Source organism: Symsagittifera roscoffensis, chromosome 3, assembly GCF_963678635.1.
Source record: "Symsagittifera roscoffensis chromosome 3, txSymRosc1.1, whole genome shotgun sequence".
In the NCBI taxonomy this organism is placed as follows: Eukaryota; Metazoa; Xenacoelomorpha; order Acoela; family Convolutidae; genus Symsagittifera; species Symsagittifera roscoffensis.
The window spans coordinates 62,759,812-62,786,548 of NC_087064.1; the positions used below are offsets into that span (position 1 = coordinate 62,759,812).

At 36.5% G+C, this 26,737-nt stretch overlaps 2 protein-coding genes across 2 annotated transcripts; both read left to right on the plus strand.

The window, feature by feature from the left end:
• The first annotated feature begins 7,128 nt into the window (after positions 1–7,128).
• Positions 7,129–10,597, plus strand: LOC134842426 (large ribosomal subunit protein mL64-like). The gene is made up of 3 exons (XM_063858760.1): positions 7,129–7,413; positions 9,360–9,504; positions 10,021–10,597. The coding sequence occupies exons 1-3, from the start codon at positions 7,130–7,132 to the stop codon at positions 10,504–10,506; spliced, it is 915 nt and encodes a 304-aa protein (XP_063714830.1). The 5' UTR covers position 7,129; the 3' UTR covers positions 10,507–10,597.
• A 608-nt stretch (positions 10,598–11,205) lies between these two features.
• LOC134842407 (2-oxoisovalerate dehydrogenase subunit alpha, mitochondrial-like) lies at positions 11,206–17,550 on the plus strand. Its single transcript, XM_063858732.1, has 7 exons — positions 11,206–11,303; positions 11,470–11,757; positions 11,828–12,023; positions 14,690–14,851; positions 15,131–15,479; positions 15,778–15,949; positions 16,258–17,550. Exons 1-7 carry the CDS (start codon positions 11,253–11,255, stop codon positions 16,447–16,449), a joined length of 1,410 nt encoding a protein of 469 aa, XP_063714802.1. The 5' UTR covers positions 11,206–11,252; the 3' UTR covers positions 16,450–17,550.
• The last annotated feature ends 9,187 nt before the right edge of the window (positions 17,551–26,737 follow it).

Here is a 26,737-nt window from a genome sequence, read left to right on the forward strand (position 1 = left end):
ACAAAAGAAAAACTCCAGCTTCTTTAGGGTGCTAATCAGTCACCGCTTCCAGTCAACAGAAAGGAATGGCCATTTAAGAAAAAACTTAGCAACAGCAAGGTCGAGCGAAGATTCCTGGAGCCAGAGCAGTTCCAGAAGTTCCCATGGCTAGTCTACTCATCTTCTAAAGCCAGCCTATACTTTAAATATTTGCCGACTTGGATCAAATCCGATCTTCTGGGCGAACAGCATCAGTTCAAGAGGTCAAATTATGCTGCAACAACTTCGCCCGTCTCCTTGGAACTGGCTTCTAATTGGTCAATCACGAAAATCCAGGTACCATCGGACGTCTTGGTCCAAAGCAACTGACTACTTGCGACTTCAGCAGCAGCCATCGGCAGCTTTTTGCACAAGACAATTTCGCAGCGAACTGAGAAAAACCGACTGGCTCTTCGATCTATTATCAGTACCTTCGTTTTTTGCTGCCCTACTAGGCCTGGCTGTTCGTCGACGGAGCTACCAGCATCAGCAGAAGACATTGATGTCAGCATTGGAAACTTCAAAGCGCTTCTTCAACTCCCAGCATCAAGTAAGGATAAAGAACTTGACCGACATCTGGAAACGAGCATACGCAATGCATCATAAAAACTCAGAGAACGAGCTGAACAACATTGCTGGAGGGCTCGTTGTGGAACGAATTGTCGGCCGAGCCAAGGAAGCGCGGTACTTCACAATTATTGATGAGACCACTGACGTTTTCAAGTGATATGCAGAGAGCAGTTTTGTGGAAGCTGATATTGGACAGACTGGCTGAGGTTGGACTTGACTGCGTTTACCTAGTGGGTCAAAGCTACGATGGAGCAACAACAATGTCCGGCATCAGAGGAGCTAGGTCTAGTTGAGCTTGAGTACAGACGAAAACACATTAAAACGGTCAGCCGAAGGCTATTATCTACAAGAACTTTATTTGCCGTTTCTTGACTTCCTTATATCAGATTTGAAGGAGCGACTTGCTGATGCAACCCTAAAAGTGGTGTCTCATTTAACTTCTTCCTGCATACACGAACTCAGTTGATGTGAAGGATTATGAACAAATCATAGCCTTTTTTCCGAAATTGTTCCGGACGCAAACTTTGAATCTGAGCTTGAGGCTTGAGGAAACACATGTTCCGGACGCAAACGGCTCCATCAACTTTCAAAGAAACCTTAGGTCATTGCTCAAAGACACTAATGCCCACGGTGACCGCACTGATGAAAATTTTTGCCATCTTGACGTTCACTATCTGCACGGTCGGACGATCTTTTTCTGCGATTAAACTTCTAAATTATACTTAAGATCAACCTTGCGCGAAGACCGACTATCATCGCTAGCTCTTTTGTATATCCATAAAAAAGAAATCCTGTCGTATATGAAATCATCAAAAGATTCGGCTTCAAAAACCGACGTACAGTTTTTAGAAATTGTTCGTAGCGCACGAAAATCGCTGACTCATTACTTTCTGTGTAATTTGTTTATTTATTTTTTTTTAAATTCAATAAAACCGGCCTAAAAACTTAAGCGCACGCCACTGTACAAACGACATCAGCATTGTACGGTTAGCGCTTTGCATTTCGGAATTTTTTTTTTCTATGTCAATTAATGTGTAATATGAGTTAAATGAATCGGCTGTTAAAGCGTTCGTCTGTGGAGTTTAGTGCTGGTTTAAATTATCAGGGGAAAGTGAATAGAACTTGAATTTTAAAATGCATTTCTATCAAGTTGGGTTGATTTTAGACTAAAATTGATTCAAGAGTAATCTTGCTCCAACTTTAAGCAGAATTTTTATGGTGCAATTTGTTTTGCCTAATTCTGGATTTTTAATTTTCAATTTCTCAGAAACTTCTATTGAATTCTAAAAAGGGGTATCAATTGAAAGACCGCCTACTTCCCTCTATGTATGTATAATCTCTTTTTACTTGAGCCATTTTACTTGACCCCTCTGTCTTTAGCCTTCGAAAAAGTCTGTGGGATTATTTGAATAATACCCCTCTCAGATCTGAGTTTTCGGTTTCAATGAATAGAACGGTTTTGAAAAGCTCCCTGTATGAGCGCCTATGCCCAGATGTTTTACACAAAGTTATGGCCCTCGGAATAGTCAAATTTTTGACCGTTTATTTGACTTTTTTGAGTTTTCGTGAAAACTAACCTGCTATATTTGAGATTTTTGGTTCAATTCAAAGAACGGGTTGTGGGACGCTCATTTGGTTATGCGACTGCTCCCAAATTTTTCTGAAACCAAAAGTTATGGCCATCGGAATTGTCAAAATTTTCATTTTTTTTGTTTTTGACCTTTCTCAAGAACTACACTTCCAAATCTGAGATTCTCAAGAACTACACTTCCAAATCTGCGGCGACTCCTTAGTTTTGTGCAAGAGAAATGTTATTTGTTTGGGAAAATTGATTATTTCCAAAGTTTGATACTCTTCTCACTTATTTAAGTAGAGAAACAACAAAGATTTTGGGCATCTCATTTTTTGTGCCGCATCAGTATAGCAAGTTCATTCAATATCAAAGTTTCTCCCCCAGAGTAAGTGGGGCCCCTAGTTGTTTTTAAATCTAGATATACGAAGTTTTGGTTCACCTTGTTTTTTTAACATTTATTTTTTTTCGATACTTTTTTTCATGTTCGTGTTGCATCGCAAGTGATGCGAAGCTCCGCTTCACCTGTGTTAAAACTTTTACGCTCAACTTTGTGATTTAATGCTCAGGGTCGACTGATGATTTTTTAATGTTTGTTTTTTTTTTTCAAATCCATCTGCCATAAGGAAGGCAAGTTACGCTTTCCAATCACAAAACAGCAAATGGCGCGATAAAACCTTTAGTTTTGAAAGTGGATTTTTAGTTTTATCAGCAGATCCTATTTATCCAGTTTTATCCAAAGGGGTTTGTTTTATCGAAAGATTTCAATCATTGAAGGCTCTTGAATATCAAAGACTTTGAAAATGCTTTAAAAATAAATAGTCGTCATCCGTTTTGTCGATTGTATTGACACTTTTGAAACTGCATGTTAGCTATACTTTTACGCTGGCAATTGTGTTCCTGCTATTTTATCATCAAAATGAAATTACTTCTGTTTACAAAAAAAATGGTAGATGTTTCGACATTCTCTATGTACTAGCTTTCTAATTGTTTCTCTCCGCTTATGATGGATGTATCGTTAGTAGTTTTGACAGTAAATTTTACTTTTTAGATTTCTCAGCGTATCAGAAAATTTAGCTTTTCACCCATTTTTTTTCTTATTGGTTTAGTGTTATGAAATCATAAAAGATTCTTGAAATTGAAAGAGCTTTTAATATCGTGATTTATTTTATTTTCTTTTAAAATTGAAAACTCTTCAAAGAATTCTTTTTTATTTCGGTTTTCTCCTTGACTATTTTTCGAGTTTTTGGTAGCTATGATCTCAATTTACATTCGCCATGTGCAGCTTCGCCTCTGTGTTAATTTTTTATACAAAAATTTAGTTCATCTTCCGATAAATAATATTGATAGTTCATTTTTCTATTTTGTAATTTGAATTCTTATTTTTAATTTCATGTGAGAATTAATTTGTTTGACTTCCCATTGGAATAAAAAAATCAGTTGTTCAGATGTCGAAATGGGTTAGTTTTATCTTCAAAAAATAACCGTCAAATGTATTGAAATCAATTTAATCGTTGAAATTATGCTTATTTTGATTTTTTGTGATTAAATTGCAACTTTTCAACTATTGGCGAGTCCCTCAGATTGCGGGTCCATCAACACATTACGTGTGTGTTAATCGAACCACGGTTTTTGCTGAAATTGTTATTTCGCGTTATTAGGTTTGTTTTATATCGGCATAGTTGCTTCATATTGTGTCGTTTCAGCGAAAAAGTGCTTAAGCATGTGTTGTTCGGGAACTTTTTTCCTGTTGATAACTTGGTTCACAAAATGGTCAAAATGAGAAATGGTAAATGTAGGTTCAGTTCATAATGAATTCAAATTTTTTTCCGTCTCCGGCACGCGTGGGACGGCAAAGGTCTTGGGTTCGAATTTGACAGAACCTACTTTTTTTCAAACGGGAAATATTCTGTTTCAAAAAGAAGAAAATAATTGGCTTGTTTTGTCGGCTTAGCTGCCACATCGATGAATTGTTTTTCTTTTGCTGTACGCAAGTTACTTTGTATTTGTGCTTCTAGCGTTTTGATTGAATTCATCTGCTTGATATTATTAACCTTGCCTTTACATATTTTTTTGTATATTTTCATTTTCTGAATGGTTTCGGCTGATATTTTATCGGCTTAGTGGCCTAATTTTGAGTCATTTCAAGAAAAGTAATTTTCATGCTCACCTGGATTACATAAAAATTTCAGATATAAATTGATTTTTTGTCGGTTTTATGATTTTGTCCCAATCATTGTCGGCTTACTGGCCGGGTGCTTTGTTTCTGTAGTTTTCAAGATAGATTTCCAAGTATTTTTTCGTAATTTTAAAGTGGGTTAATGAAGCTCATGGTTTCCATGCATTTATACTCCAAAGCTTTGTTAGAAAATAAATTTTCTTTTGAAATTTGATTTCTAAAAGAAATGTGCTATATTTTTTCAGTTTTTTTATGCAAGTTATCTGATTTGTTTTTCTATCTAACAGTGCGTAGAAATCGTGTTAAACTTGATTTATTGGCGTACGTTAGGTTTGAGGAATTTTATTTGAAACTGGTTCAAGTTTATGGCATGGCGTATTGTCTTCCAACAAATTCATAAATCCAACAATTGTTTTTTGAAGTGTCGACTTGTCTACGAAGATACGTAGCGATTGTCACCCGAAATTAGAGAGTGTGGTTTTTTCTGGCTGAATTTTCGAAAAAAAAGTAAATAAATTTTTGTGTTTTTTTATTTCCTTTACTGGCATTGTTGTCTTTTTTGTTGTTGTCTTTTTTGTTGTGATCTAGCTCTCCTCACGTTGCGCATTAAGTTCATGTTTGATCTAATTGTTATTTTCATAAGTTTCCAATGTTTTTTTTCTTGATTTTCTGCTAGATTTTTCGTGGAGTTGAAATTTTAGCTTTCTTTTTTATAGTTTTTTCCAATGATTTTCTTTCATTTTGATATTAGTTGATAGCTAATGCTCCTGTTGATGTTTATAGCCAATTGATTTGCTAATTTTTAGGTTTCTGTAGGTTTTTTGGGTTCAATTTTCAAATAATGTTTTTGAGTACATTTAAGAACTTTCGAATTTCGATTTTTTGTGTTTCCATCAAATTGTTATGGGAAAAAATGAACAGAGTTGTAGCTCTAATCCTGCTTAGTTTTTAGGTAATTGGTTTTCCTAAGTTTTTTGAGAGCAAGTGTCTTGTAATCAGGAACTAGATTTTCTAACACATTTTAAAGAAATTGTGAAGTTGAATCTTAGTGAACCTCAGCATTTTTGAGACTGCTTGCCACTTAGCACAGAGATAACGCGGTTGCCTTTGTCCCTTGGGAAAAATTGAACTATCGGACTTTCGTTTGTCTGCTTTTATTTTAACTGCTTAGTTGCTACATCGGGGATATTCATGGTGCTGTCAGCAGTTTTTATCGTAGATGCGAGTGTTTTGATTCACTTCTGTAATATGTAAAATTATTGGCCTTGACGTTTTCCTCTTCGTTTTTTTTGCTAAAAACGCTGATAAATTCTCGGCTGGGTAGTTATCGAAAAAAAGTAAAAAGGTTTCAAAAAAGAACAGGAAATCAAAACATTGACGTATCTGAGGGCTCTTAAATTTTTAAAAGAAAATTTGGATGTTGAACAGGGAAGTTTTTCAGGACATTTTTTTCGATTGAACCTTAAATTTTGCCTTAAGCAGGGTATTTTTTGAGAAAAGTCTATAATTTGAAAAAATGGTCAAAACGGACTTTTATGAGGGTCTTAACTTGAATTTCGTGTAACAAAATTTGTCCATAGCTGGTTATGCAGGAGACCTTCTTACAACTCGTCTTTTCGATTGAATTCAAAGTCTCAGATTTGGTTGGGTAGTTTTCGAGAAAAGTCAAGTTTCAAAAAACGGGTCAACAAATCGAAACCTTGACTTTTCCGAGGGTAATAACTTTTTGTGTAAACTTTTTTTAGCCGTTTCTGCTGATGCAGGAGAGCTTCTCACTGCCTTTTTTTGGATTGAACCCAATATCTCAGATTCAGGAGGGTAGTTTCCGAGGAAAGTCAAATAATTTGAAAAAATGATCAAAAAATCATAAACTTGACTTTTCCGAGGACCGTAACTTTTTGTGGAAAATGGGGGACTTACAGGAAAGCTTCTGAGCAACCATTTTTTTAAATGAAGACAAAATCTCGGGTTCAGGTGGTAGTTTTCGAGGAAAGTCAAAAATTTTCAAAAAACGATCAAAACATTTAAAAAAAAGATTTTCGAGCGCCATATGCGGAAAAAAATTGGGCTCAACCGATTATGCAAGGCAGCTTCTTAAACTCGATTTTACGATTTATTTCCAAATCTTAGATTTGAGAGGGTAGTTTTCGAGAAAAGTCAATAACTTCTCGTGTAAGTAAATTTGGTCCTAGCCCTTTTTCTTGGGGATCTTCTCACAACCTTTCTTTTCCATTGAACCCAAAATTTCAGATTCGAGGGGGTAGTTTTTGAGAAAAATCAAAAAGTTTCAAAAAACCGAAAATTTGCATTTTCTGAGTGCTATGAATTTGTGTATAAAAAATTTGGGCGTAGCCGATAATATAGGGGAGCTTCGCACATCCACCTCTTTCGAACGGAATCAAGATCTCAGATTTGGCAATGTAGTTTTCGAAAAAAGAAGTAAAAAAATCAAAAAGATGGATCAAAAATTTCGCCCCACACACATTTTCGAAGGCTGTAGAAAGAGGATAGGTTAAAAGAGATTAAAAGATTATTCAGGCACACAGGGGAGTGGGCGGTCTTTTCAGTGGTACCACTTTTTCGAAAATCAGCAACGCGAAAATCAGAAACGCTAAAATTTAAACGCATAATAAATTTACGTTCAGTTCAGGTAATTAATTCAAGTTCAGTTCAATTCATCATGAACTTAAAGGTTCATCTAGGGCTCGAAAAATTTAGGTGTTTTTGGACTCAAAAATCAGGATTATAAGGATGCTGTTTTTCGAAGTATTATTTTTTAAATTGCAGATGCAATGTTGATGAAAGTGAGCAGTCGTAATTTCGATCACCGTTTGACTCGACTGCTACTTGACAATTTGAACAAAATAGACTTGCATTTCACGAGGACAACTATCAGTTATATCTCGATTGTTGGCAGACGATATGATCCCAGGCATGGACCCTCGATCTACAAAAATAAAGACGAAGACAACACACGCCTGGAGGGATCTGATTTTAAGAAGCACTACAGGGAAAAGGATGATGTTGAAGTGAAATTCACAGACCGCAGAATTGACAGGCTCAAAAATCCTACCAGGTAGCTATGGAACCCGCAGTTGAAAAGAGATTTATTTCGGATTTTTAAGCGAGACTGGTACCTAACGTCGCTCGCACATTTCACCCCTTTCGACTTGAAAGGCTTATTCTACCAATCACATGGCTTGTATTTAAGCTTTGCGCCGATGATGGCCAGACATTTTCAGAAAAAGTTCGTGTCGCTGGACTGGTACTCACGGAACACATAGTAGCCCGAATTCATTTATTATCTGGAGTGATGTGTGAGGGGCAAAAAATTTTATTAGGGTGAAATTTATGACTACAATTAAGCGGTGATCAGATTAATTTCGATTTTTTCTGCAATGATTTGTGAAGTGAAGTAGCGCTCAATTAAATGTCATTAAACGAAGTTTTCAGGAAAGTCCTACAAATTTGATCGCGCTCTAAGTAATTTTTCGCGTCGTGAAATTTTAATTCCAATTCATTTGTAAATAGAAGGCAAATTAGGCTTTCAAATAACAGAATTGCAAATGGCGCAAAAACCGTGACTGACGCTTCGTTTCAAAAGTAGATTTTACTTTTTTAAAGTTGACCATTCATTCAGTTTGCTTGAATTGGGTTAGTTTTATCAAAATCGATAGTCTCAAAATAGGAAAAAGATTTTTCACAAATGGTTCCATTATATTCTAACCTGTCCAATTCCACCCTATGCCACTCTACCCTGGATTACTATGCCCTTTGTTTCAATCTAACGAATGCTATCACGCAATTCTATTATATAATTAAATAAATTAAAATCTTCCCTACCTCCATGAAGGATCCGACTCAATCAATCACAAGGTTAATCAAGGTATAATGATTTTCTTGATTTCAAACATGACAGAGTATTTGGTGCATGTGACTAAAAAACCATAGCAACGTAAAATTTGCTGTTTCAAAATAGGGGGAGGGGAGTAAGGAAAAAAATAAATATTTTATTTTGGGTCTCACATTTCTCATAAAATCAGCGCTCTGAGACGTCGGGAACCGAGGAAGTGTTTGTTTTCCTGAGAAAGTTAAACTTCTGAAAAATCTATTCTGCAAAGTTTATTTTAAGAATGGTTCAATTGGGCTAGAGAATAGTTACTATTGAGTGTTTGCTTAATCTATGTACAATGTTTATGATTTTTTTTGTTTAGTTTGGATTTTTTATTTGATTAGAGTTGCTGATTATTCTCGCCATGGCCTTGAGAAAAATTTGATCCAGACCATCGAGATTTACTTGCTCGAGAAATTTGTATATGAAAGGATGGCTCCCTCAAAACAAAGCAGTGACACCAATTTTCAATAATTGTAAAGAAGTTGTACAGCAATGGAATTAAAAGCTCGCGACTCCACTTGATAGTTTCCTAAGAAACAGAAAGAAGCTTTTTTCAGCTTTTCACTAATAGTATCGTCAGATCAAAACGGTCAGCGACTTTTAATTTTTTTTCGATCTTATGGGCAAATGCGAGCGCTTTAACCTTATCAACAGTAATAAAGTTTGTTGCCGGAATACCAAGCGACAAGAGTTTCAGTGCCAAGAAACTCCAAGAGTTTCAGTGCTAAGTGTGGCGCGTGGTATAAGCGCATCAGTCCAACTTCTATGATGTGACCGTTGAATGTTTTAATGAATCATGCAACTTTTCAGCTGGGCTGTGGGTTGGTAGGCCGAGAAAGATTTGAGCGCTACCCGTTTGAAGTCATCATTAAAACGTATGGCTCGAATTTATGAGATTGTTCTGACGAACCGTGTTTTGGGGAGCAGAGTATAGACGGAGCGTTGTTAGAAACCATCTATCTGTATATGGACTTAATAGATTTGGTTAAACTACACTGGCCTGATTTTAGTTTTTTTTGCTGAAGTAAATAATTCACATTTCGAAGAGCAAATGGCTAGTTTTATCGATGTTTTCCCCATGGGGTAAAATTTAAAGCAAAATTACGATTATGTTGTGTTAATTTAAGCGCGGACAAGTATCATTTCCACTACTTCCAGTCGAGGAGGTTTGCGAGGAGCGTGTTTGCGAAGCACGGAATGGCCAGTGGAGTGAATCCCTCAATCTGTTTCCCTGACAAGCAAGAGATGAACCAGCTGAAGCAATTGCTCGATGTGAGTTTTTAATTTTTTTAGGTGAATGAAATCATAGCTGGCTTTTTTCAATATTTTTTGGGGTCTCCCCAGCCCCTCACAAAGTCGACCCTGGCCATGCAAAAGGGCCCTCTCTTACTATTTTGCAACCAGCATTTTTGGTGGACATATCCAAGAACTTCTTCGAAGGCGCTTTGGGCACCAATATGACTAATTTTTACATGAAAGCGCGCGAAAAGGGTAAAAATCAGGCTAAAAAACCGTTTGCTATGAAACAGTCCAAAAAGGCTCAAAAACAACAATTTTTTCGGTTTCTCTTGATTTTTTATACACTTTTCCAGCCTTATATTGGCTTTGTTAATTACTCCGAATTTTTTGTGTATTCGTGCATATATCAAAAAACCGTTAATATCAAGAGCCTGTTGCTAATATATCAAGACTTAGAGTGCTGATTAATCAGAAAACTATATGACAAAAAATTTCATTATGGTGATAGTATTCGAGTAATCTTTCAAAAGACGACATCTTTTTTTCTAGCAAGAAAGGCCCATCAGTGAAATGCTGGCAGAAATCAAAGCGGAAAAAGAAGAGTTTCAAAAGCAAAACAACGAACGCGAGGAAAAGATCCAGTCTACATTAGCCAAGATGCCAGAAATGGTGAGAGACTGGATGGAAACGAAGGCACAAGAAAAGAGAAGAGAGGTGCAAATAAAAGAGAAAAAGGCTCAATATTTAGCGAGGATTAGACAATTACAAGGAACTGGCGGGTCCCCTAGTGTTACGGATCAAGGAGCTATTTTGTCTGTACTTGTTGAGGAGGATTTGCAAAGGGAAAAGGGAATTGACCCTGAAAAGAAACAGAAACATAAATTGGCGAAGAAACTAGCGGCTAAAAGTAAAACAAAATCAGAGAGCACAAAAGGAAGTGTAAGTGCAGATACGACCGACGCGAGCTCAACTGAGGTCGCTAGTGATTTAGAAGAAAAGATAAACGAATCAAATACGAAATCTGAAACAGCCTAAATGGTCAATTAATTTTGCTCGAATTCTAGTTTTGACGATGTCATGTTGTATTTCTAATTGCGGAAAAAATAATAACGCTTGCGATTAATAAGGTTTATAAAACAAAACCTGTATCCAGACTTTTTTCGGGTTGAATAGTTTAACAGAATCACTTAAATCATTTTACCCTTGGTTCATATGAAATCAAACGTCAGAAGTTAATTCGCGCTTCTGGCGAAGAGCTAAGGCACTTGCCTATAAAGACAAAAGTCATTAGTTCTAATCCGACAGAGACCCGCTTTTTTGTTAGCGGAAAATTGTCCGCGAGTCAAAAATTATTTGTCGGGCTTCTGTTTGTCAGCTAATTTTTTTTGGACTTTTGTGTCTGTTAATTTTTGTCGGCTTAGGTCCCGCCGAAAGTTCGACTTCTTGTCATCCTTTTGAAAGTTTTTTGTAAAATTTCTACTTTCTGAAGATAATTTTGCTGCAGGAATTTTCTACCTTTGCAATTTCTATAAAAATTTTTAAATAGTATTTTTATATGATGGTAATCATGGTCATTCATTGTTGTATCGCAAGTGATGCGAAGCTCCCTTTTGCCTCTGTGTAGAAAAATGCAGCTGGCTAGTTTTTCTTCGAAAGCAATCTTATTTGCAGTACGTGGAAGAAAATAAACGAGAGGTGGAACAAAATAAGACTTCATTTATTTTGAATCTTTTCAGATGGAAAATGAACTGATCTAAAACTGTTGGTCTTCAAATTCAACTATGTCAAATACAATTTCAACGGTTGTTTTAAGACGCTTTTCAGCGTTACAGGTTAGTCTTTTGGGCCTCGACCCTTCGACTGAAGGCGCTGAAAATCCTTCTAATTTTCGTGACTCTGGGGGTCAAAAATCCTATACATGTGTTCACTTGCATCAGTCCTTCCAATATTTATAAACATTTTTTGATTTATCTCTGTTTGATATGTGTTCGTTTTTAGGGTGTTTGGCGAAATGGGAAAAGCTTTAAACCGAATTCTACAGCTGCGTCGGGGACTAAACGAGTAGCATCACCTGGGAAAGCAGCTTTTTTTCTTCGATCTTCGTCCACTTCTTCGTCTTCTGCTGGCAAAATAGTCTCGGATGAGAAGCCGAATTTTGAGGGAATCGGGGAGAGCGAGTGGACTTACAAGTTGAATCTGATAGGCAAGGAGTGGGCCAAGAGTATCCCTGTGTACAGAGTATTGGGAGTGGATGGGGATATCAAGGAGGAGTCTGAGATTCCAAAGGTAGGTGGATTTAATATCAGTGTTCTCTAATTTTTTTTTATTTTCACAAATTGAGCTAAGACTTTTTCAGTTGAGTGAGAGTGAGGTGGTGGAAATGTACAAGACAATGGTGACGATTAACCAGATGGACAGGGTGCTGTATGACTCACAGAGACAGGGCCGTATCTCGTTCTACATGACCAGCTATGGGGAGGAGGCCACCCACGTGGGCAGTGCAGCCGCCCTCAACCTCGATGACGTCATATACGCTCAGTATAGGGAAGTGGGTGAGTAGAGTATACGGGATGCCACTTATCAAGAAAAAGTTATCGATAGTGTAAAATTCAGATACACAGTATAGAATTGCAATACATAAGTTAGTCGAAGACAATGAGTTAGAGGTCAACCAAAGGTGACAGCCAACTCCGAAGGTTTAACGCCAGTCAGCGCCAGAACTAAGACAGATTGATTGATCGCATTGAAACTAGAAGAATAGAACTGAAATGGACTGTGAACTAGTTTAATCACTATAACATTCCACTTCTTTTGAAATGGAATGAAAATGAAAAATTAAAGTACTAAAGGAAATTTAGAAATAATGACTAGAGTTTTTAGCTGAAGTTTGAGTTTTTTAATAATTGACAATGGTATAACCGAAATTTTGAGGTTTTGACTGCTCTACGGTCTGCCCTCTCCCTGGACTACTGCTTTTGAAAGTTTTGAAACACGGCTTTTGGTTAGGCCTTTTTAGCCCATTCTTTACCTTGTTTTCTCCTCCGGGTGTTTAGATGTTGTTTACTATAACTGCTCCCATCTTGCTCACCGCCGTTCGCTTTCTCCCGCTTCGCCTTGATGCCGTTTCAAGACCGCGGATTCCTGACTTGAATAAAACACCTATCTTTGCTTCTTAGCTCGTTTTTGCGTCTGCGTTCGGAATCGCCGCGGATACTCCCGATACTGTTGTCGCATTCCCCGTTCCTTTCTTCTTGCGTTCTTCCGCCTTCCTTTCGTTCGCTTACTCGGTCGCCGTTTCTTAGTAGCTTGGTCGAACTCTTTTGGCCTCGTTGGCCGTTCCGGTATCTGATCGCTTGCTCTCCCGCTTTCGTATTAAGTCTGCTAGCTTGATCCACCGGATGGTCGCTGCTTGCTCTTCTGTCCACATGTGAGATTGTTTCGGGGGCTCTTATGGTCTCCCGTTTAGGCGTTCTCTTCGCTGATAACGGTATATCGTCATCGGATTCAGATTGATCTTCGTGATCAATTCTTCTACCCGATCTCGTTGGGTAGCTGCTGCTCGGAGCCGTATTTTGGGTTTTCGGGCTCGTCCGTTTTTCAGCCTTAATCTTAGGTCTTTCTTCCTGTGGTGTAGGTGAAGCATTTATGGCTCCGGGGATCTTTTCTTAGGGGGTCGTGATTTTCCGCAGCGCCACTCCCGATTTCCTAAGAAACTTTGACTCATTTTAACCGTATGCGCACTGCGCGCCTCTTTTGCTGACTTTAATAATGTAATATAGCTGTTCAGGTTTCGCCCGACTTTTGCAAAAATAATCTCCGCTGGCAATGTTGACGCTGATGGTCCCGCTTTTTTCATGAACGACGGCTCTACCTCCTGCTTACTCGGCTGCTCTTCCACCAGTCGTGCTGGATGGTACTTTTTCCTGGTATCGTTGTCAGTATCAGATCTGATCCCCCAGTTAGTGTCTGCCGGGTGCGGCATTCTTGGCGTGACTGGGTCTCGTTCATCTAAACAAGCATATTTTGAACGTATTACTTTAGATCAATTTAGGTTATTCAGTATTGCTTTAATTGTGAGGGTTCTAAGCACCCTATTTGCCTCCCGAACACGATGAGCCTCGAATGGTGTTTTCAAGACTAGCGTTATTTGAAAATCTTAGAGCTGCGATGGCCCTTTCGAGCATCTTCTCCAAGGGTTCAGATTTTTCTTTTCGAGCGTAAGTTAGTACTGAGTTCTTCAGGATGCCGATTGTTCGGTCGATGCACCCCGTTGCTCGGTGATTATTCACCCGTGATTGAAGTATCTCGAGTCCTTCCCCATTACAAAAACGTTAAACATTGGATCTTTGGACTTGAAATTTGTCGCTTGGTCGACATGAATTCGTCGGGGTAGGCCGTTGGTGCTAATGTATGTTTTCAGGAACTTAAGAAATTTGTCAGACCGATTTGAACTACATACCATGGCCGAAGGTCATCTCGAAAAACGGTCGACCGCTACAAGAACATACTTTTTAGACTCATATAGGTAATTGATTGCCCCCCAGAAATCTAGATGTACCGGTTCATTCGGTTCTCTTGGTTCGTGTATTTTTTCCACGCTCCCATTGCAGCACATATTTTTCAAGTACTCACCAGCTAGGGTGCACTCTCGAAAATTATCTGCTGTTTATGCTATATTGCGGTAAATGTACTGTACCAGATATCTTTGGCGGTCTCATACATGTTGCACTTCCCGTGATGGTAGAATGTAATCTATTGTTCACAGCTGCGTGTAACGAATTCGGAATCACCAACTTTTTTGTCCATCCAGAGGCATCTATTTCTCAGGTGAAAGTCTTGAGTGTACTGAGAGTAAATAGTCCAGCGGGCCTTGGTTTTTGACTGGATATTATTATTGTTGAAAAAACAATTTTTCCACAAGGGAAGGGCATGAAAACCGTTTTTGTAACCCTGGTTAAAAATTGAATCCATTTTTTGGCTATTTTTCCGGGCTGGGTAATGTTGCCTCACCCTCAAGCAAAGAGCGCCGATCGTGTTGGGTCTCGAACATCCGATTTTTCGATTGAGAGGCGGAGACCTCACCACTTCACCGCCGCTTTCCTTTGTATCCCCTTCATTCTGGGTCAATATGAGTTCGTTCCTTCAAAAAACGAGTTTCTCTTAAACTGATTTTGTCTGTTTTTTTGTGCTCACGGATTCCAGGTTGTTATTGTTTAAGGCGTGTTGTTGTGGCGTGGCTATTCATTGGAGAGTGCGATGAACCAGTGCTTTGGCAACTGCATGGACCCTGGGAAGGGGAAGCAGATGCCAGTGCACTACGGGGCCCCAGAGCTCAACTTTGTCACCATCTCCTCCACACTTGCCACCCAGATGCCACAGGGTTAGTTTTGATTTGTAAAATACTTTAAAAACGGATTGATTATGTTGAGGCAAATAAGTGTTACGTTTCATGGAATTCGATATTGAGTATAATTTTGTTAAACAGAAGTATAATTTTGTCAAAGCGAAGAATTTAGTTTGTTGAGGATTTTTGTAACCTTTTTGATAGTTCAGAACAAAATTCCACGATATGAATGCAATTGGAAAGTAGAGATAAAATAGCAAGTATTGATTTGCTTTGGTTTTAGTAAGTTTTGTATAATCATAGAAGCGATTTCAGCCGTGGGTCACGCGTATGCCCTCAAACAAAAGGCACCCGGTACCATTGTCACGTGTTATTTCGGGGAGGGGTCGACGAGTGAGGGCGACGCACATGCTGCATTCAATTTTGCCAGCATCCTCAAGTGTCCAGTGATATTCTTCTGTCGCAATAATGGCTATGCAATTTCGACTCCGACCAAGGACCAGTATGCGGGCGATGGGGTTGCATGTAGAGGAGCGGGTTACGGGATGCCAGTGATAAGAGTAGATGGCAATGACATATTTGCAGTCTACAATGCGACTGCGGCCGCCAAGCGACTCTGTATTTCAGACAACACGCCGGTGCTAATAGAAGCAATGACTTACAGGTTAGCTTTCCTTTGTATTCATGCTGATCTAATCGTTTGATTATAGTTCCCTCTCTTGCGGTGTTTGTCTATTATTGTTGATTCTGATTTTTTTTGTCGGTGGGAACTTCACTGAGTTTTAGAAGCTCAAAGTGTGGTCATCTTACAAATTACAGAAACGTTTTTCTCATGTTATTTGCGGTGAAAAAAGACAAACGACGGTAAATTACTATTGTTTTTTGATGGCTTATTATCTAATTCTCTAGTTCGTTTTTGATTGGATCATTTGAATGAATGAGAATCATTCATGTACTTGCAGAGTGGGTCACCATTCGACTAGTGACGACTGGACAGCATACAGATCTACGGAGGAGGTGTCCTACTGGAACGAGATAGATCACCCCATCTACCGGCTGAGGAAGTACATGGACTCAAAGGGAATGTGGGACGATCAACAGGAGGAACAGTTCGTCAAAGCCCTCCGACAGAAGGTACGTCACATTAATCATAACAAATTGTTTTCAGCTATTTGTCTTTATTAGCAAAGTATTCTGCGCGCGAAAGAAAACACCATATTCTCGTCAAATATTAGAGATTGTTTCACGTCAAAAGGGTTTAATCTAATCAATTAAATGTGATTTTTTTCTAAAGTTATAGATAATATCGAGATACACTCTGCAAGGTATACTCTTAGTTATCAGCTAAGGTGGTGCATTTTGAATTATATTTTGATTTATTGACAGATTTTTGCTACTTCGGCAGTGATTTTCATTGATTGAAATTAAAGTTTTGTTGTCAGATCATGCAATCATTCCGCAAAGCAGAATCTTTCAAGAAGCCAGATCCCCTTGAAACTCTAGGAGACGTTTATGCAGAGAAAACGAAATCTCTGAAAGAGGAAACGGAAAAACTCAGAAATCACTTGAAGAATTACGGAGACAAATATAACTTGGATCAGTTTGAACCAATTGGAAGCAGTAATCCGCAATAATCTGACAAACCTTATTCTTTAGTTGTTTATTTAGTTATTTATTTTATCAAGATCTACATGATAGGTACTCTAGTTACTAAATTATTCCGCTTTTTGCAGATTCAAATTTGTACCCCTTAATTTTTTGAAAAGCTCGCAAATGTAAAATGCAAATGATTTTACGAGAAGTCATCAAATCAGCAAAGTTATTGGCTCTGGATTAGAAAATCAAAGTAACCCAAACGATTTCAGGCCAAAGTTATGATCTAAGGAGCAGTTTTAATAATGAAGGAAGCATAAGTTCTGCTTTAACCATGGAGTTGCCACAGGTTGGTAATTTTTGTGCTATTTGCGGGTCATTAGATTTCGTGCCTTTCACGTGCCCTCATTGCGAAAAGCAGCTATGCGGTGACCATGCTTCAATGCCCAAACACAACTGTGAAAAGTTCACCCCAGAAATTACTGCAGATGAGAACTCCAGTATGGTACCGGTGGTTCAGTGTTCATTTTGTTCCAAGAAGGAGAATTTTGAAATAAAATGCAACGAATGTGGCTTTCCATTTTGCGTCTCACATCGTCACGCAGAAAGTCATTCTTGCAAAGTCTTAGAATTTAGAAACAGACTGCAAAACAAATCAAAAACTGGTACGTCATTGTCTTCAAAAAGTGAAAATAAAATTGAGTCCAAGATTGAAAAAGTTCCAGCAAAAGTACCCAAAAGTGCTAAAAATGAAGCTTTGGCAAAGAAAATTGCTTTGATGAAGTTGAAACAAACTGCGAGAGGTGACACAAAAGTAGCTGCCGAAGAAAGATTGTATTTCAATGTGGTTCTTCCAAATGGACAAACTGAACCTTTCTTTTTCAATAGAAGACTTCAGATCGGGAGAATAATTGACATTCTTTGCTTGAAGTTTTCTCTGCAGCTGAAGAATAGTGATAATCAGAAGTTAGGAATATTGGATTCTGAGAAAAATTGTGTAATTGATCCTTCTAGTGAACTATCTGAACACGAGCACTTGAATTGCTGTAATTTAGAATTAAAATATTTTGCAGTTTAAGTGTAATTGTAAAAAGATTTTTAGTTATTGTGTTTGAAAAACTTTCGGTCACCTCAGTTGAAAACTCATTTTTTTAATATGCAACTATGCGAGTGCTTCTTTGCGAGGATAGTTCATCGCCATAATTATGAGGATAATTCAGGGAGATCAGAGACAAACGAGCATTTGAGCGTTTTGCGGCAAGCCTCCATTTTTCCTCTTGATCCTTTTGTGCATTTATTTTTTCTATTGGTCAGGTTCTACCAAAATGGTTCTTCGTTTTAATGGAGAGCACTAACTTATATCTCCGATTTCGTAAAATTTTTTCGGAGATTAAGGCTTTAAATCAAAGACAAAAATCAGTTATACGAATCTACCTGCACAAGCGGCTATGCCCTGCGTTTTGAAAAAAAAATGTGGCCTAAGAAATGTATTTATTTTTTCAAAATGTATGTGCTGATTCTCAGTGTCATAGTTCATTAAAACTAACAAGATACTTGGATTTTTCTGCGTACTCTGTTTTACCCTGTTTTTTTTTTGTTGAGAGGTTGATACGGACTTAAAAGATATTAAGGTTAAATCTAAAAAACAGGGTGCGAAAGTCTTCAATCCAAAAATCAGGGTGTGGAAAGTAGAGGCTACTCTCATGGTTAAGTTGAGAAAAGTTTTTGGATTTAGGAAAAGTCAAATTTTTGAGCCTTTGATCGATTTGTGGAATTTTCTTGTTTTTTTTTCGAAAACTACCCGTCGAATCTAAAGTAAGACTTCAACTGAAAGAGCGAGTTGTAGGCAGTGGATTTAATATTTCAGGTTTCCCAGCAAAAAAAAAGCCCATAAGAATTAGTTCTCGAAATTCAAAGAACTTAAAGGTGATACTTTTTTCACTTTGAAGTTTGAGATTCTTGTCCCACTGTTTGCTGGCTATGTTTATTGAATGTGAATGAAAGAAGTCAAGATATCTTTGTAGTTCCTCTAAATTTGTTCACGCATAAATTCGATGTTAATTAATGATCAATTCAAAGTGTTATTTGTCGAATAAAAGAAATAGGTTCTCGGATAGGAATAATGCAAACAACGCGAAAGAGGTTTTTTTTAAAAGGAATTTTATTTTTTAGATTTTTCAGCGGAAAAAAATTGTTTTTCAAACTGAAATATTACTGTATCCACTTTTTTTCTCTAGTGAAATATTACGGTATCCACGTTTTTTCTAAACTAAGGCTCAAATAAAAGTGCGAAATTATTTTGTGGCCGTTCTGCATTATTATATCTGATTTAATTTTGCTGCATAGCATTATATCTTTCATATCTGATTTATTGGTGGTTTGTTCCAATTTGATAAGAAAAATGGTCCGATGAAAATATATGGGATTTGGTTTTGTTATCATTTTTTCAAACATAGTCTTAATAAAGGCCAAGGGATTTTTTTTGCTCTTCCTGTTTAGAGAGCTCCATGCATAAACGTCTACGCTTAAGTTTTTTGTAGAAAAGAAGTTATGGTCATAAAAACTGTCCAAGTTGGAAAGTTTTACTGATATTTCTAATGAGTTTTTTTTTCAAATTACTCTGCTCAATATAAATTGTGCGAACTACTTTCTGTGCTTGCGGATTCGATCTATCTTTTTGAACAAACAATACTTATGGCCAAAGAGAAGGTTCAAGTTTGAAATTTCACCGTTTTTGTGGAAAATTTTGGACTTTTCTTGGAAACTACATTGCCAACACGTGTAGTAGATTTTTTTCTCTTCAGAAGCAGCTACCTGCTAAATTTTTGTTGAAATTAATTTTGGCTTGGAAAAAGTCAGTTTTTAGAAGTCGATCAATGCAGCTCAGACTTATATATAGATCATTATCATATTTTTTTTGTTTTCAGGAAAAGTCCTAAATTTTGTTCATGCTCTAATTTACCTTTTGCGCAGTTTGGCTTTTAATTGTTTTTTAAGTTTAGCTCATTTCCTTTGTTAAAAGGAAGGCAAACTACGCTATGAAACAAAAACAGTGTGAAGGTAAAAAACATGATCGACTAGTTGATTTAATTTCCTGTTATTTGAATATTCTGTCTGCTAAAATTAATTTTTAAGCATTTAAAGTTACCATTTGAATCTGGTTTTCAAGGCCGAATTTTTTGCCTTTCTGCTTTTTTATTTTTATGAGCTCTATTTAGCCGTTTTTTTTTCGCGTCTAAGGAAAATGAAGCTTAGTCTCTGTTAAACATGTAGTTTCATTCATTGGAAGAGGCAGCAATTTTTCAGATCAAAGTTTTTCTTCTGCCATCGTAATTTTTGCCTCATTTGAAATACTCCGAAAATAATTCAGAGTCATCAAAACGTTTCCAGAATGCTATAGCATTTGTTACAACAATAAATATATTTTCGATCAACTTAACTTTTAGAAAAAAGAATTTGGAAAAAAGCCTTACTGAATTCAGAAAAAGTCCATAATTTGAAATATTGACCGTGTTCTTTGGAAATTTGGTGGATTTTCGAGAGGTACACTGCAAAACCTAAAATTAAGGGTTTATTTCAAAGTAATTTTAGCCTCCTCTGAAAAAGCGAGTAGAATAAGCTTAGAGCTAATTCCGTTCTGAGTAGAAAAACCACTATGCTCTTTTGCAAAGTTCTTTTTTCGAATTTTTGAAAGTCACGCTTTTCCTTCGAATCATTACGATATACTATTGAATTCTGATATCAAGTAATTAATTAAAGATGTTTTAATTATTCAGAAATGTTTTCATCTCATCTGCTAAAAGCGTGTTCTCCGCAATTTTGATAGGTATTAGCTATGGACTTGGTAAATGGCCAAGTCACGACATTTTGACACTTTGAAAATTACGCATTACCGTTCACATCAAGTTCATTTTTACAATAGCCAACTTGCGAGCCTTAGTGTAATAGTACAGACCTTCTCGTTTTCTAATCTAATTCGCAAATAAAATTGTTCATTCATTTGGTGGCCCTTTTGATGTAATGACGATCTGTAGCATAGGCAGTTTCATAGTATCTATTATCTGCCTCATTTATAGCTAGTGTTTGTAATTTATTGAGAGTCCGGGGCTGAGTGGTTAGTGCATGAGAATCATAATCTCTAGGTCGCAGATCGAATCTCAGACGTAGCGGAACGCAAACTATTACGAATCTTTTTTCTAATTTTTCTTTTTGCACTTCATAGAAGTGCTTTTGTCGTGTTCTCACTAGTGTTTGCGAAGCGCAGCTTCGTTTCTGTGTAAAAAATTATTGTCAAACAGGTACCTCCAGCTTAAGTGGGGCCTTTAATTTTAAACAACTGCTGAGCGACCATTGCGCAAACGACAAGACGTGATTATGAGTGTACGATTCCGGCACGTTTTAGAGTACCTTTTTCCTTTTTCACTTTTTGGCCTTTTTAAAGCTATTTTGCTTTTTTCTACTGATATGAACCAAATGGAAATGAGGCTACCTAGTTGATTTAATTTCCTGTTATTTGAATATTCTGTCTGCTAAAATTAATTTTTAAGCATTTAAAGTTACCATTTGAATCTGGTTTTCAAGGCCGAATTTTTTGCCTTTCTGCTTTTTTATTTTTATGAGCTCTATTTAGCCGTTTTTTTTTCGCGTCTAAGGAAAATGAAGCTTAGTCTCTGTTAAACATGTAGTTTCAATCATTGGAAGAGGCAGCAATTTTTCAGATCAAAGTTTTTCTTTTGCCATCGTAATTTTTGCCTCATTTGAAATACTCCGAAAATAATTCAGAGTCATCAAAACGTTTCCAGAATGCTATAGCATTTGTTACAACAATAAATATATTTTCGATCAACTTAACTTTTAGAAAAAAGAATTTGGAAAAAAGCCTTACTGAATTTAGAAAAAGTCCATAATTTGAAATATTGACCGTGTTCTTTGGAAATTTGGTGGATTTTCGAGAGGTACACTGCAAAACCTAAAATTAAGGGTTTATTTCAAAGTAATTTTAGCCTCCTCTGAAAAAGCGAGTAGAATAAGCTTAGAGCTAATTCCGTTCTGAGTAGAAAAACCACTATGCTCTTTTGCAAAGTTCTTTTTTCGAATTTTTGAAAGTCACGCTTTTCCTTCGAATCATTACGATATACTATTGAATTCTGATATCAAGTAATTAATTAAAGATGTTTTAATTATTCAGAAATGTTTTCATCTCATCTGCTAAAAGCGTGTTCTCCGCAATTTTGATAGGTATTAGCTATGGACTTGGTAAATGGCCAAGTCACGACATTTTGACACTTTGAAAATTACGCATTACCGTTCACATCAAGTTCATTTTTACAATAGCCAACTTGCGAGCCTTAGTGTAATAGTACAGACCTTCTCGTTTTCTAATCTAATTCGCAAATAAAATTGTTCATTCATTTGGTGGCCCTTTTGATGTAATGACGATCTGTAGCATAGGCAGTTTCATAGTATCTATTATCTGCCTCATTTATAGCTAGTGTTTGTAATTTATTGAGAGTCCGGGGCTGAGTGGTTAGTGCATGAGAATCATAATCTCTAGGTCGCAGATCGAATCTCAGACGTAGCGGAACGCAAACTATTACGAATCTTTTTTCTAATTTTTCTTTTTGCACTTCATAGAAGTGCTTTTGTCGTGTTCTCACTAGTGTTTGCGAAGCGCAGCTTCGTTTCTGTGTAAAAAATTATTGTCAAACAGGTACCTCCAGCTTAAGTGGGGCCTTTAATTTTAAACAACTGCTGAGCGACCATTGCGCAAACGACAAGACGTGATTATGAGTGTACGATTCCGGCACGTTTTAGAGTACCTTTTTCCTTTTTCACTTTTTGGCCTTTTTAAAGCTATTTTGCTTTTTTCTACTGATATGAACCAAATGGAAATGAGGCTACCTAGTTGATTTAATTTCCTGTTATTTGAATATTCTGTCTGCTAAAATTAATTTTTAAGCATTTAAAGTTACCATTTGAATCTGGTTTTCAAGGCCGAATTTTTTGCCTTTCTGCTTTTTTATTTTTATGAGCTTTATTTAGCCGTTTTTTTTTCGCGTCTAAGGAAAATGAAGCTTAGTCTCTGTTAAACATGTAGTTTCAATCATTGGAAGAGGCAGCAATTTTTCAGATCAAAGTTTTTCTTTTGCCATCGTAATTTTTGCCTCATTTGAAATACTCCGAAAATAATTCAGAGTCATCAAAACGTTTCCAGAATGCTATAGCATTTGTTACAACAATAAATATATTTTCGATCAACTTAACTTTTAGAAAAAAGAATTTGGAAAAAAGCCTTACTGAATTTAGAAAAAGTCCATAATTTGAAATATTGACCGTGTTCTTTGGAAATTTGGTGAATTTTCGAGAGGTACGCTGCAAAACCTAAAATTAAGGGTTTATTTCAAAGTAATTTTAGCCTCCTCTGAAAAAGCGAGTAGAATTAGCTTAGAGCTAATTCCGTTCTGAGTAGAAAAACCACTATGCTCTTTTGCAAAGTTCTTCTTTCGAATTTTTGAAAGTCACGCTTTTCCTTCGAATCATTACGATATACTATTGAATTCTGATATCAAGTAATTAATTAAAGATGTTTTAATTATTCAGAAATGTTTTCATCTCATTTGCTAAAAGCGTGTTCTCCGCAATTTTGATAGGTATTAGCTATGGACTTGGTAAATGGCCAAGTCACGACATTTTGACACTTTGAAAATTACGCATTACCGTTCACATCAAGTTCATTTTTACAATAGCCAACTTGCGAGCCTTAGTGTAATAGTACAGACCTTCTCGTTTTCTAATCTAATTCGCAAATAAAATTGTTCATTCATTTGGTGGCACTTTTGATGTAATGACGATCTGTAGCATAGGCAGTTTCATAGTATCTATTATCTGCCTCATTTATAGCTAGTGTTTGTAATTTATTGAGAGTCCGGGGCTGAGTGGTTAGTGCATGAGAATCATAATCTCTAGGTCGCAGATCGAATCGCAGACGTAGCGGAACGCAAACTATTACGAATCTTTTTTCTAATTTTTCTTTTTGCACTTCATAGAAGTGCTTTTGTCGTGTTCTCACTAGTGTTTGCGAAGCGCAGCTTCGTTTCTGTGTAAGAAATTATTGTCAAACATGTACCTCCAGCTTAAGTGGGGCCTTTAATTTTAAACAACTGCTGAGCGACCATTGCGCAAACGACAAGACGTGATTATGAGTGTACGATTCCGGCACGTTTTAGAGTACCTTTTTCCTTTTTCACTTTTTGGCCTTTTTAAAGCTATTTTTGCTTTTTTCTACTGATATGAACCAAATGGAAATGAGGCTACCTAGTTGATTTAATTTCCTGTTATTTGAATATTCTGTCTGCTAAAATTAATTTTTAAGCATTTAAAGTTACCATTTGAATCTGGTTTTCAAGGCCGAATTTTTTGCCTTTCTGCTTTTTTATTTTTATGAGCTCTATTTAGCCGTTTTTTTTTTCGCGTCTAAGGAAAATGAAGCTAAGTCTCTGTTAAACATGTAGTTTCAATCATTGAAAGAGGCAGCAATTTTTCAGATCAAAGTTTTTTTTTTGCCATCGTAATTTTTGCCTCATTTGAAATACTCCGAAAATAATTCAGAGTCATCAAAACGTTTCCAGAATGCTATAGCATTTGTTACAACAATAAATATATTTTCGATCAACTTAACTTTTAGAAAAAAGAATTTGGAAAAAAGCCTTAATGAATTTAGAAAAAGTCCATAATTTGAAATATTGACCGTGTTCTTTGGAAATTTGGTGAATTTTCGAGAGGTACGCTGCAAAACCTAAAATTAAGGGTTTATTTCAAAGTAATTTTAGCCTCCTCTGAAAATGCGAGTAGAATTAGCTTAGAGCTAATTCCGTTCTGAGTAGAAAAACCACTATGCTCTTTTGCAAAGTTCTTTTTTCGAATTTTTGATAGTCACGCTTTTCCTTCGAATCATTACGATATACTATTGAATTCTGATATCAAGTAATTAATTAAAGATGTTTTAATTATTCAGAAATGTTTTCATCTCATCTGCTAAAAGCGTGTTCTCCGCAATTTTGATAGGTATTAGCTATGGACTTGGTAAATGGCCAAGTCACGACATTTTGACACTTTGAAAATTACGCATTACCGTTCACATCAAGTTCATTTTCACAATAGCCAACTTGCGAGCCTTAGTGTAATAGTACAGACCTTCTCGTTTTCTAGTCTAATTCGCAAATAAAATTGTTCATTCATTTGGTGGCACTTTTGATGTAATGACGATCTGTAGCATAGGCAGTTTCATAGTATCTATTATCTGCCTCATTTATAGCTAGTGTTTGTAATTTATTGAGAGTCCGGGGCTGAGTGGTTAGTGCATGAGAATCATAATCTCTAGGTCGCAGATCGAATCTCAGACGTAGCGGAACGCAAACTATTACGAATCTTTTTTCTAATTTTTCTTTTTGCACTTCATAGAAGTGCTTTTGTCGTGTTCTCACTAGTGTTTGCGAAGCGCAGCTTCGTTTCTGTGTAAAAAATTATTGTCAAACAGGTACCTCCAGCTTAAGCGGGGCCTTTAATTTTAAACAACTGTTGAGCGACCATTGCGCAAACGACAAGACGTGATTATGAGTGTACGATTCCGGCACGTTTTAGAGTACCTTTTTCCTTTTTCACTTTTTGGCCTTTCTAAAGCTATTTTTGCTTTTTTCTACTGATATGAACCAAATGGAAATGAGGCTACCTAGTTGATTTAATTTCCTGTTATTTAAATATTCTGTCCGCTAAAATTAATTTTTAAGCATTTAAAGTTACCGTTTGAATCTGGTTTTCAAGGCCGAATTTTTTGCCTTTCTGCTTTTTTATTTTTATGAGCTCTATTTAGCCGTTTTTTTTTCGCGTCTAAGGAAAATGAATCTTAGTCTCTGTTAAACATGTAGTTTCATTCATTGGAAGAGGCAGCAATTTTTCAGATCAAAGTTTTTCTTTTGCCATCGTAATTTTTGCCTCATTTGAAATACTCCGAAAATAATTCAGAGTCATCAAAACGTTTCCAGAATGCTATAGCATTTGTTACAACAATAAATATATTTTCGATCAACTTAACTTTTAGAAAAAATAATTTGGAAAAAAGCCTTACTGAATTTAGAAAAAGTCCATAATTTGAAATATTGACCGTGTTCTTTGGAAATTTGGTGAATTTTCGAGAGGTACGCTGCAAAACCTAAAATTAAGGGTTTATTTCAAAGTAATTTTAGCCTCCTCTGAAAATGCGAGTAGAATTAGCTTAGAGCTTATTCCGTTCTGAGTAGAAAAACCACTATGCTCTTTTGCAAAGTTCTTTTTTCGAATTTTTGAAAGTCACGCTTTTCCTTCGAATCATTACGATATACTATTGAATTCTGATATCAAGTAATTAATTAAAGATGTTTTAATTATTCAGAAATGTTTTCATCTCATCTGCTAAAAGCGTGTTCTCCGCAATTTTGATAGGTATTAGCTATGGACTTGGTAAATGGCCAAGTCACGACATTTTGACACTTTGAAAATTACGCATTACCGTTCACATCAAGTTCATTTTTACAATAGCCAACTTGCGAGCCTTAGTGTAATAGTACAGACCTTCTCGTTTTCTAATCTAATTCGCAAATAAAATTGTTCATTCATTTGGTGGCTCTTTTGATGTAATGACGATCTGTAGCATAGGCAGTTTCATAGTATCTATTATCTGCCTCATTTATAGCTAGTGTTTGTAATTTATTGAGTCCGGGGCTGAGTGGTTAGTGCATGAGAATCATAATCTCTAGGTCGCAGATCGAATCTCAGACGTAGCGGAACGCAAACTATTACGAATCTTTTTTCTAATTTTTCTTTTTGCACTTCATAGAAGTGCTTTTGTCGTGTTCTCACTAGTGTTTGCGAAGCGCAGCTTCGTTTCTGTGTAAACAGTTATTGTCAAACAGGTACCTCCAGCTTAAGTGGGGCCTTTAATTTTAAACAACTGTTGAGCGACCATTGCGCAAACGACAAGACGTGATTATGAGTGTACGATTCCGGCACGTTTTAGAGTACCTTTTTCACTTTTTGGCCTTTTCAAAGCTATTTTTGCTTTTTTCTACTGATATCAACAAAATGAGGCTACCTAGTTGATTTAATTTCCTGTTATTTGAATATTCTGTCTGCTAAAATTAATTTTTAAGCATTTAAAGTTACCATTTGAATCTGGTTTTCAAGGCCGAATTTTTTGCCTTTCTGCTTTTTTATTTTTATGAGCTCTATTTAGCCGTTTTTTTTTTCGCGTCTAAAGAAAATGAAGCTTAGTCTCTGTTAAACATGTAGTTTCAT